The following is a 12,912-nucleotide window of genomic DNA, read 5'->3' as shown; positions in this document are numbered from 1 at the left end:
AGACGGCTAAAGGAATATTATTGTTTGTTTTAGATGTAATGCAATGTATATACGTGATTTAAGGTTCAAAAACGCTGTATTTTCCACATACCGTGCATGTTTGTATCTCGTCTTTGCCCCGCCTCTCTGAAAGGCGCAGATTTTTAACAAAGCTCATCGCTCTGAGAAGCGAGGTGTGCTATGATTGGCCAGTTAACCAGTGCTTAGTGATTGGTCGAATACTGCAAGCGTGTGACGGAAATGTAACGCCTCTTACCATATTTGGAACATAAGGTTCAAAGCAATTATACTGACAGGCACACCCACCTTACTTGAGTAAACATTTTGGCGGTCTTAGTTAAATCATACCACGAACTGACGTAGATTTGTAGGGGTGTGGTTACATGAGGCGTTTCAGGCAGGTCTGGGTGAGCGTTCGCTTTTAGATAGAATGCATCTTTTGTTCCGACACTTTAATTTTTGCAATTTTACATGTCTAATACATGCATGGGCAACTTATAACTCACCAAAGACACATATTCGTGGCATTTGACTCCTTTAAAATGAAAGTTTTTACCTGCATGGCAGACACATCTTGCTCCGTCTGGAAGGGGTATGTCTGATCAAGTGACTTCATCTGTTGGTAGGTCCAGCCCTCCACCTCTCCAGCCAATAGGAGAAGTTTTTCCCAATATGAAAACCCAACCTTAAGGTTTTCCAAGTGGCAGTCTGTCTTTTCAGTGACCTGTAATTGGACAAATTATAGCTGGTTAATGTAAACACAAGCAGGTGCTACATATAACAGAACATGCGGTGTAAAATATGGTGAAGATAGGGAAACATACATCAAGCCAGCGGTCCATTAAGCTGTCGGCCTCACTCTCAAATGGGGTGTCTGCGCAGTCTGGGACCATTTTCATCTGAGACTGCAGCTGTCTGCACACAGCTCTAAACTCCTCCACCCCGTCTCCAAGACAATTCAGCTCAGATTTTATACTGGTGACCTGGTCATGTACACACAATTTAAACAACTAAAGTTCTGTCTAATAAACATTTGTATTTGCTTCATTGTGCAACAGCTATTTTTGGCTGTATATTAGCAAGGCAGTGATTCCCTAAGGACTGTTGTGCTGATATACAGCCGTAAAAGCACCTTGTATATTACTTAAATATGTTAAAAACTATTCAGCTAACATCGCCATGTAAATTCCACCAAGAATAAATACCACTGAGCCTGGATCTAAACTTGGAGTAATAACCCTGTACCTTATTGATCAACAGCTGTAGATTGTCTTTGCTCATGTAAGAGGCCTTATCACCGATAGTCTGCTCAGCTCTCTGCAAAGTGCAGCTCAAACCGTTACGACAGCTCTGGAACTTCTTCAGGCTTTCGATCAATGTGATGCACTGTTCACGACTGTAACAAAGGGTCAGTTTAATCAAATGATTGCAGGCAATAGACAAACTCGGCCAGTTTCCTTCAAACCAATGACTTTTCTCCTCACCTCTCTGTGACGGATCTGTGAGCATCTTCCCATAGCGTCTGAAGTTCACTGAGACCTGTGTCTGAGATGCCTGTATGTGCAGATGTATCTCTCAGATCCTGAATCTCAGAGCGCAGTGCAACCAGTTTACTCTCTGTGTCTGTGAGGAAGCGCAACCTGAGAGAGAAAGAGATAATGTGTTGTGAAAAGAAAATAGTACACCAGAATCAAGTCTTACATACATGGAATAGACTCAAATATGAAAGTACTCTTATAGACGGTTTCAGCGGCAACAATATAAACAAACCTTTTGTGGCCCAAAGCTAACATTCGGTAGATCTCCGTAAAGATTCAGTAAATGGCGAGTAGTTTTAGTTTAATTTAATACGATTAATGTAGAATTAAATATTAATATAAATTTAAATAAATAAATAGAACCGATGAGATTTGACGTCATATTTAAACTTAAAGAGTAAGTAACATGAGATCACGAAAAACTACATTTCATGCCGTGTGTTTAGTTGTTGTGTTTGAAAGCAAGTCGTCTGCCAAGTTGTAAGTCTGAAGGTAAATTAATAACAAAGTTATTGGCTTGTAAAAAAGGGAGTCGACTCCGAATCACGCAAAGAGACGTGACCTAGTCCGAGTCTCTTACCGTCGGGTATCTACGTCACTAGAAATAGTCCCAGTTTTGTCTAAATTTAAATAAATATTTGTGTACCTCATTTCCCTGTTTTGCGTTAACATGTACCGTTATTTCTGGGGTTTTACAGTTTGTTTATCTAGCTATAAACTCGGCTAATTTAAGTGTTCAATCTATTAACTCTCAAAGTATTTATTTCCACAACTGAGTGGAGTACTATCTGTATTACGAACACCGTACACTGTATGCCGTGACAACTAGTCCAAGTATAATACTGTTACTAGAGAAGTAAGTCAGTCAAGAAGTAAGGTAAGAATAACTGCCAATTATTACGACATAAGTGTTTTAACACCTTGTATGTACATAAACTTAGGACCTTAAAAATCCAATGTTAGGTGCTCTTTAATACACTGGTCTGTTCCCACGAATTAACGACATATGTATCACTGAATTTAACTAATAATAGTAAATTATTATTATGAATTAATTTCAATAATCATAACCTAATGCATAATAGTGATATGTTTTTATATACGTTTATGCTTTTTATTATTATAAATTAATAAAAAAATGTATTATATACTAATTCATGTATATTTTTTATAGTTCAAAATATTAATACATTTCTCTCAAAATTTTTCTTGCAACAAAAGACATTTATTAACACAAAAAATTAATTTGGACGTGCTTTTTCAAGCTTTAACATGTTGCCCCATACGATGATAGCATTTTTATATAAATTATGGGTAAACTGAAAAAAACTAAATTGTCAGCATCTCGAATGGCATGAGTGTGAGAAATATATAAGACTATTTTGATATTTTGGTGTTGCCTTTAATGCAAGTTTGATAAAGTCTACGATACCAAAACGAAACAAAGGCATGCACATCTTTAAGTGGATGCTCAACCAAACAAAACTCATACCAAAAGGCCATTTACCTCTGTTGTAGAGCAGGAAGTGTGGGCTCCTTCAGCCTGTGTCTTTCCAAGGTTGCCGACACCTCTCTCAGCGTGACCTGTAGAACCAACCTCTTTCTACCGAACGACATCTCTCTCTGCTCCCCCTCCTCTCTTCCTTTCTCCCCTTTTCCTGCTCGCCTCGGCCCTTCATTCGGATTGGCCTTGACCTCTTCCGCGCGCAAAACCATAGCTGACACTATCTCATGACAGCTGATGGATTCATCATCCGAAGCTATTCTCAAGCCAGCATCATCCAGGATTCGGTCTAGCTGAACCGATTCCTCTCTGGCCTGATGAAGGCTTTGCCGGATGGAAGCCACAGTGAGGTCTTCATTCACCTGTTGGAGATGGGATAGGAAGTTCTCGAGAGCCACCAGGATCAACTTTATCTTTTTAAGACTCTGTTTGTGTTGCTCCAAGCATAAAGAGCGGCTGTGAAGAGTTTCCTGCAGATGTGTCTGGAGCTTGATGTGACTCGGATCCTCTGAACGCTTAGCGTTATGAAGGCGATTGAGCTCTTTGTCAATATTTTCATCTAGATGCTGCAAAAAGAACAAGAGATGTGTTTGTAAAATGAGTATGCTCATGCATCATGCAAAGTGCATCAGTTTACGCAAAAATACATCAAATATCAAAGACATTTTCAAGGGACAGTTCATTATTTACACACCCTGGTTCCCAACCTGTATGAATGTCTTTGTTCGATTGAATACAAAGACAGATATTTGGAAAAATGTCAGCAACTGAGATTTCTTGGCCACAATTGACTACCATAGTAAATAATTCTGTTTAACACAAAAGAAGATATTTTAAAGAATTTAGCTAAGCAAAAGGTTCTGTGGCACCTTTGACTACCATTTAAATTTTTTCCACTATGGTTGTCAATGATAACATAACATCCTTCCAAATATTCAACCAAACAAAGACATTTATACAGGTTTGGAGCAACAGGTGAGTAACTAATTATATAATTTTCATTTTTGAATGAACTATCCCTTTCATGTTAAATTTTTTTTATAGGGTCTTTGTGTAAGTTGCAATGAGAAGAAAGTAAAGTCTGAAATAAGTTAATTGAGAATCCATTAATACATTAACATAAACATTTAATCTAAATACATTTAGAGAATCTCATACCTTTAGGTCTTCATGTAGAGTTTCATCAACAGTGAAGCTTCTAATATTAACAGGTTTCTGACTGATTTGATTTAGCTGATCAGAGATCAGTCTGATCTGAACGTCGACAGATTCCAGAAGCTTTACGGCACTTTCAAGAGACTTTATTCTGCACATACAAAACAACATAAGTTACTGTGTTTGGATTGATTGAAGAGAATCATTGTAATTGTATGCATATTATGAGTGTCGCACCGGGCCTGAATGCAGATCTGCTGGCCCCTCCACTGTTGAATGAGTTGAGATCTCTCCTGCTCCATGTTGGAGCCGTCCTCCTTAAGCTGTGAATACTGAAGCTCAAACTCAAACCACAGTGCGTCCGTCTGCTCCTTAAGAGCCTAAACAAACACACACTTAGTCGACTTATGTTATGTATACAAAACACATCCCAAAATGCATGGTGGAAGCTGACCAGTAAATGCTGCAGATAACTTTTCAGGGAGTCAGTAAGGATGCTGGGGCTGCCGCTGGGATTGATGGGAAGGTCTGATCCTATCTGCTGATCGTTCCTCAGCAGCTGTTGCTGAAACGCTGACAGTGCATCACTGTACCTGTTGTGTAAGTGACAAAATACTTCAGTAACAACAATAACATATGCGCTCACTTCATAACAGGCGCATAACTTCAGGTTTATAAAGATCGCTTCTGTATATTTGTAGTTAAATGTGTTATCAGCGTAAATAAGTCCTAATATTCATTTTATACATGGTATTAACCTTCAAGAAAATCTACTTCCTTAGTAGAAAGTGTTGCCTTACTATTATGGTAACAATTCTTAAATGAGAAGGCAAAATAAAGTTCACCTGATCTGTGCTTCCCGTGGAGAAACCTTCTCTTCCTGTGCTGAGCAGGGGTGGACGATGGTCCTCTCCGGTATCTGTTTTATTTCCACTGTGGTTGTCTGGACAATGGTCTATGAAAGAGCAGTGAGGGATCATTGCAAGAGAGTACACAGAACATCCAAACACACTCTAAAGCAGTCCTGGCCAGCATGAAGAGATTAACCTAAGAAGTTCAACAACAACCAATCAGGGCTAAGATGTCCTCACATGGTTCATCTCTGTATTTGGCTACGAGCACGCTCATCCATGCCAAGAAAACGTGCCATGTTAACACTGGCCAACTATAAAGCCAATATGGCAGGTCATAACGAGATGTGTCTATCAAACACTGGCAGGTCATAACGAGATATACAGTAGAGTCACACACTGACATACAGTACAAAACATGAGCATGTGTACCTGTGATGAGATAAGGCTTTGTGATTGGTCATCAAGCCGTGCAAACTTTTCCAGCGGGGTGCCATCCCGGACAGCTTTCTCCCTGCTGAAAACACACATGCTGTTTCTCTGCCATTACTGGAACTTTCAATTGACTTCTATTGTTTTAATAAAGAGCTCAGGATATTTGATACTTATGTCGCTTAACCTACAACTACACCTTAAACATGCCTTTATATCATTACATTTTATGTAAATGTACAAATGCATTTTTATTTTTTATTTTATGACATTTTACGCTAATGAGCTGCTTTCCAAGAAAGAACATTTCACATTTAAAGAAATACTGGTTACAGTTTCTGGTCTTACCTGTCCTGGCATGGTGTGGAGTCTGAGTGGTGCTGTACGGTCTCCATCCTCTCAGTGCTTGTCCTCAGGTGAGTGGTGGTGACATGAAATGTCCCTGAGGGCTGTAGACTCTCATTCATGCTTCTCAATGCTTCTAGATGCTCTGAAGACTCAGCTGCTGTGGAACAGACCTGAGGAATGAAACCACAAACCTTTAAGCAACCAAACTTTCTCTAACACCCTGCAAAAAGAGACTATTTAATGAATCAAAATGTATTCAATTCATTTTAAATGAAAGAAAGGAAAATAAGAAAACAAATCTTGGAAAGTTTGACTGCACCTCATGTGGGCACATGTGCCGTTAATATTCCTGCATCCAGTGACTAGAGTTTATATCAGATGTGCACAGTGTGTTACTAGATGTCTTACAGAGTAATAGCTGTGTATGAGAAAATATTTCAAGCTTATTTGGAAAAATAATGAAGAACACAAACACTAATGTAATGTTACGCAATTTCTCTGATTCTAATAATTCTGAAAAAATTTGTTTTATTTTAATTTAAATTAGAATTCCTAATGTGCCTTCTTCAGATGACGTAAATATTACATGTTATTCTCGTTTAGTCCTGAAGATGTCACTATTTTCACTTTACTTAAAATAAAGCCTGAAGATTATGATGTAATTCTGTCCAGATAAAGGGTTCTCAGTTTTGATTTTTGAAAGCTGCTTTTTTTCTTAAACACGTTTCAAGATGGTATTGAATTTCATTGCTGAACATTATATCTTATTTAAAGTCTTTTGCAGTTTCTGCTCATCTTATGTGCTTTGCATGTGCATGTTTATGATTTTTATAATCTTGTTTCAATGTTTATTACTCAGATTAAAAGTATAAAGAACTTAAATATAATTGTGTGGGCCTATTGTTATTGCAAATGTCTATTCGGTAATATATATAGCTAAACTGGAGGTTTTCAGTTACCAGCATTTACAGGATATTTAAAGTCCAATGAAATTAAAAATCACAATTCTTATTTTTTCATTAAATATTGCAATTATCTTATTGTAAATAGCTTATCAATGTGCGTCACTTTCTTTTTTTTAATTCATGTACCCTCATAATCTTTTTATAATACAATCTGAAAATGCACTTCCGCCTGAAATGACTATCCATCTCAAATAACGTTAATAGACGGCTTGGGCATCCGTTAACTCCTCCCCTTCAACGTCAGTCTGCTGCCAGTTTCATTTTAAAATCAATGCAACAACTATCCAATCACTCCGCAGTGAAAACCGCAAGCCACGCCCACTCATTTTCTCCTTTGAATTTCGGAAATGTGTCCGAATACGGAACTAAAAACGATCTAAACTTCCGGTTCACAGGGACTTCAAATATGAATTATGTGTCTGCAAATCGAATAGATAACTATTCGATCTTGTAATCAAAACCATATAAATCGAAACTCCAAGCTGGTCTCAATAACCAACCCTACTAATTCTAGATATGGAAACACATCACACTTCCGAAGACTATCATTTCAGAAGACATTTAGTAAGCAGATATTCATGCTTTTCGTCAAAGTACCAGATATATATATTTTTTTTATGTATTCCATTGAAGAATGTCATTACTCCTGAGGATGAGTAAATGATACAAATTCAATTAAAGATGAACACATTTTTAAAGATGTTTGATAACATAGATAACTGCTAGTCATTAGAGAGGAATGTTCACATTCAGATCATATGATTATACAGTACTCTATTGCTGAAAGGCAAATATCGGGAAAAGAAAATCCTGACCAAACATGCATGCAGTCAATAAATTATAGCTGCAAGAACAAAATAACCCCATTTACTAATGTTAAAAGAGGTTAAGCAAATGAAGATTCCTTGTGCTATGTGCATGTTCACAGTTGCTGAGCAAAGCAGAAGCAGAAGCAGAAGCAACAGCGTGCACGTAGTGCAGTTATGATCACGAGCAGACACATGTGGATTAAATACCTGTTGGTTTGGCACACACTCTGCATGAGACGGGGAACTGCTAGTTTTAATCTGACATTTCAAAACAGGCAGGTTACACCCCGAATCAGGCGAAAAGGCTGCTATCGCTGCACGGATTGCCTAAACAAAAGACTTTTGGTTTTAATATCATTTTATTTAAAAGGATTACAGTCTTTCCCTGCAAAAGTATACGCAAACTGTGTGTAAACATATATGTTTTTCACCGATGTACTGTAACTCTCATTACACATTAACAACTATATAAATTACAGTTAATGGTACACTTATTCTTTTGCAACGAATCGAAAAGACACTCAGAATCTGTAAATCTTAGCAGATTGCAAACATTGCCTAAAACAATCAGAGCCCTTTACTGATCCTGTCAAATCCAGTTAGTTAAAGGAACACAACAACACTAAAAGGTTTGACTATTCTGAGTATCATGCATTGCTAAGTGAGTTATATTCTCATACCTCCCACTGGGCCTTGACGGACTGGGAAAGAAGGTCCATGTCTTTAAGTTGGGCATCAGAGCAGAAGGCATTCATTCCTGTCATAGCCACTAGAAACTCCTCCAACACAGCCGGCCTGAGAAGCCGTGATGCTGCCTGTGGAGGAAAACAATGTACATGTAGCTATTACCACAAATTCAAATTGAAAATCAAGTTCTGCATAAAGATTAGTAATTCAATTTGTCACACAACTTGACATTCCAATGAAAGCTGTTTAACTTTATGGAGCTGGTGCCACCTTAATGCACACTTCCAGACACCAAATTAATGAATCATGGCTACAATGGCATTGCTTATAACATTTGGCATGATGCAAAAGTTTTTCATTAGTAGCCTATACAGTAGTGGCCAAAGTGATGTCTTATACCCCGTTCACATTACAAGCGACGAAGCAGCATGAGCCAATTCATTTCAATGGAGAGCTGGTGACAGTAGCAACCGTTGGCGACGGGATGGGGTGTGTCCACAAAGTCGAAATTTTTTTAACTTTATGCAAATTAGGAACGACAGCCAATAGGAGAGAAGATGAAGCTAAGCTTTTTTCTCAAAGCTAAGCTTCAGTTTCCAAATTTATTGAATACATCTTTAATAATATATATGTATTACATTTAAATGTGCCTTGAAAGTATAAGGTTGTATCTTTCGTCAAAATTTTGTTATTCACATATTTTTATTAGGTGTCAACTAATCTGCATTATGTGATGTTTTTTCTTTGTGTTGTGTACATTTTGGGACCAAAAGGTTTTATCTACAAAGTCAAAAAGAATGCAAAAATTTTGAAGCTCAGTAAGCAGATCGAACCTTATAAATCCGAGGCGATGATACTCAGATACATTTAAATAATTGTTATTACGAATATATAAAGGACAAACATTTTCTAAAGTTGGACATCACTTTTGCCCACTTCAGTAAAGTATTGGCAAACCCCCCAAAAATGTACATAAATATTTGTGTGCTTTTGCCTGATAAATTACAATTAAACACATTTTGAAAGGTGATATTATCTTACCTGCTTCCTTCTAACTTGTTTTTTAGACAAGTCTGTGTTACTGAACACAGCGATGACTTCCTGTATGTGTTCTTGTACGCGGTGTTTGGCTCTTTCCAGTCTGCTATTGGCCAAAGCCTGTGCTCTGGCATACACTTCATTCTGTAGCGGAACATGAGGAACAACTGGCTGGGCGGGTGGGATACTTTGTGTTTTAGTTTGCCCTATTCCCGCTCTAGGTGTTTGTGATGGCTCATGAGTCTGTGGAAAGCTTAGACCTTTGGCCAGAACCTTTTGCTTTTGATGTGGTGTGGCCAAAAAGCTTTGAGCTTGCAATTTGTCAGGGGGCTTATGGGACTGCTGATCATTTGATGTTTTAGGTGTAGTCACTTTCTTGAGTCCAATTCTTTGGCTGGACGTAGGTGATGATGAAGACTGTGTTTGTAATTGCTCATGGGACAGTGGTAGACTGTGAATTTTGGATAGAACTCTTTGCCCTTGGTGTGGGGCGGCCAAAGGTTGGGATTTTGGTGGAGTACCAAAGTTTTGCTTGAGTAGCATGGTGCTTTGGTTGGATGATGGTGAGGAAGGGGTCTGGAGAGATTCTGATGATGCGATGATACTGGTTTGACCCGAGTCTACAGATATAACCTGAACATCCATCTGGGGTTGTATGGGAGTTGTCCTGCCAACAACAGATGACAGCAAAGGCAGTTTGAGCTCTGTACGTTCTACCTGGCATATGGCTCTTGATGGATCTTTTGTGTGTTCTTCTAGAAACAGAGGACTGGTAACAGTGGGAACTTTAGGTTGCATCCTGCCGGTGGCCTGCAGCTGGGTGTCCAACTGAGAGGAATTACTTTTTGGGTTTTGAGGCTCTACCGGGTTCTCTAAAGAAGGTCTGCTGGTTTTGGAGAACATTTGAGCCTGATTGTTTTTAAAGGTTCCAGACTGGGGCTCAGGTTGAGAATATGCACGCACGATAACTTTGGGAGGCGGCTGGTCACCATCAGACTGTCCTTCACGCTTCACTCCTTGACAACTGAGCATTTCAATAGCCTCCTTAATTACAGAAAAATATACAATGTAGCAGCTTTAGTCCCCATTCAATGTAATTAATTGTAAAAAAACATTCTTCAAAATTGCTTCTTTTCTGTTTCACAACATGATAATTCTTGGTCTGCAGTAAAACCCAGTGACCCAGTACCTGACACAGTGAGACAGTCTGCTTCGCCCTGTCGTGTAGGCCTGATGCATTGAAGTAAGGCAGGGGACAGCTCTTTTGCACTGATGCCAACAAAACCTGCAGATCTTCAACTTCTGTCACCACTTGTCCCTCTATCTGTAAAGCTCTGGTGATCAGTACCTGCATAAGCAAACATAAAAACAGTGTAAAGGCTTTATTTCAATCTAACACATGGGTGTATAAATCAGAACTACAGAATTCATCTCACTTTAGCCCTGGGATGTGGCCCCCTTTGTCCTCTACGTTGGCATTCTTTAAGATGAAGGCAGACCTCTTGGGCCTCTGTGCTCCAGTTTTCAAGCTCGGCCAGTCTGCCTTCTAGAAGAGACGATGCTCTCTGCAGTGATTCACACCCTTGGTCCACTCGATTTAGAGTCTCTAACATCTGTCAGGAAACAGGGATGTTTAGTAAAACTATTACACTGATAATAGATACAATACAGTCGAAACTTTTGAAACACATGACTACAATGTTTTAATGTTTGAAAAACTTTTGTAGACAAAACAATATAATTGTGCCAACAAAGAAGTTTCTTTAATTAGAAAACTCAACTTTTATAAAATATAAATGAAACAATAAGTAAACATACATACATATATACACAAATATAGCATAGTAAGATTTTACAAATTCAAGGCAAATTCAAAATACAATATAAACACTTTTTCTCACAATTCCAACAGTTACAATTGTGTTATTATAAAGTGTTGATGAAGTAACCACTATGGTAAAATGTAAAACTATAAATATATATATGTAAATGACTACAAATCAAAACCTTTCAAAGGTAGTGTATCTGTTTCCGATTGGAATGTAAGCTCACCTCTGGAAGAGTTTGTCTTAATTTTAGAAGAGTTTCTTCACTGCAGTCTGGGAACGGAGATAAAGTGTTCAAATCTATCTCTGCTGTCTTCTTGACAATACGCTAGCATGGAATGAAAAAAAGGGTAAACAACAAGGACAAAAAAGGATGCTGAATGCTAAGATAAACAAGAATCACAGCTTTACAATTACCTGTAGATTCTTTCTGTATTTACGTAAAGGTCCAGACGACACCTCCACAGCCTCTCGAAGCACCCAGCCGCTTTCCTGCATCAGGCCCTGAGCAGCTTGTACACCCGGAGCAGCACATATGGGCTGAGGGACTGCCTGAATACAGAAGAAGAATTTCATACAAATGTCATTTTCTTATTAACAAACATAGAGGTTGTGGGACACTGGGACCACTGCTTAAATGTGAATGCACTTTAGATACAAGCATCTGCCAAATGCAAACATTTAAATTTACCATGAATTTTTATCACATATAATGTCCAGAAAATAATCATACTGTTTTTGTATGTATTTTTGTAATACTGTCAAATCAAAGAAAAAGACTGCCATGTAATTTTACAGGGAAAACTTTAGAGTAATTTTGTCTATTTATGGAATTTTTAACACAGTCTATTTTGAAAAAACATAAAATTACAGAAAAAGACTGCACATTTTCAAGAAACATGGAAAACACTTAATTTTACAGGAAAAAAACATCATATGTATTTTTGTGCCCCGGAAATGTTTTGTTACCGGTTTTCTTTTACTGTCTATTGTTAGTTTCTGTCTTTGAAGCCACGCCCACAGACCTGCCCTGATTTGTGACAATTTAATATGTTTTAATGCATGATGCACTCGATAATGGAAAGCATTGCCTGAAATAACCAGTTCCGGTACGATCTTGGCTAGAATATGTCAGAATAATGACCTGCTCTATATATGCCACAGTTAAGTCTACACAATACACTTCAATTGTAAAACAATCTTTCTTTAAAATCAACAAATCAATCAATTCAAGGGTGTGGAAAGTTAAAAAACAAAAAAGCAAGTGCACGCCCTGATAAACAATAGCCACATACAGTATGGTGCAACAATACTATTATAAGCACCAGCACATCCGTTTTTATAGTCTAGAAAGAAAGTAAAAGATTGTTTGAAAAGATCCTCCACCCAGCTTATAAAACTAGATGAGAAACATACACGCAGTTTCAAGACAAATCTGTTTATTCCATCCAGTGTCGGAAGCTCAAAGAAATGTTTTTACAAACTCACAAATTTGGTCCTTTTAATAAAGTCAGCCCACTGCATGTTGAGTCTGCTGAGCTCATCAGACACAGAGCGGCTGGTGGAGGCGTCACTCATCTCCATGAGAAAGTTTCCCACCTCGTTCAGCCGGGCTTGACGTGAACTCCATTCAGACAGGCTGGGAGACTCCTGCTTATAAATAAGGTCACGTGACAAACAAATGGCAGAAAAACCTAACAAAAAGCATCTTCTATACTTTCAAATCTTTAGTTTTTTATCCTGGTTTAAATGATTTTTA

At 38.1% G+C, this 12,912-nt stretch overlaps 1 protein-coding gene across 1 annotated transcript in view; it reads right to left on the bottom strand.

Annotated features, from left to right (window-relative positions):
- The window catches only part of syne2a (spectrin repeat containing, nuclear envelope 2a), a 79,914-nt gene extending 74,702 nt beyond the window's left edge, over positions 1-5,212 (bottom strand). Inside the window, exons 1-9 of the mRNA XM_079475345.1 lie at positions 5,043-5,212; positions 4,652-4,790; positions 4,435-4,577; positions 4,201-4,348; positions 3,046-3,608; positions 1,485-1,640; positions 1,246-1,396; positions 825-983; positions 557-724 (exon numbers count right to left, since the gene is read on the bottom strand). Of these exons, the coding sequence (XP_079331471.1) occupies positions 557-724; positions 825-983; positions 1,246-1,396; positions 1,485-1,640; positions 3,046-3,608; positions 4,201-4,348; positions 4,435-4,499 (1,410 nt within the window). The 5' untranslated portion in view covers positions 4,500-4,577; positions 4,652-4,790; positions 5,043-5,212. The remainder of the gene's footprint in view (positions 1-556; positions 725-824; positions 984-1,245; positions 1,397-1,484; positions 1,641-3,045; positions 3,609-4,200; positions 4,349-4,434; positions 4,578-4,651; positions 4,791-5,042) is intronic.
- Positions 5,213-12,912: the final 7,700 nt, after the last annotated feature.

This window comes from Barbatula barbatula, assembly GCF_947034865.1.
Source record: "Barbatula barbatula genome assembly, chromosome: 15".
NCBI classification, from domain to species: domain Eukaryota; kingdom Metazoa; phylum Chordata; class Actinopteri; order Cypriniformes; family Nemacheilidae; genus Barbatula; species Barbatula barbatula.
Note: the sequence above shows the minus strand (reverse complement) of the source record. Positions and strands in the feature narration are given on the sequence as shown.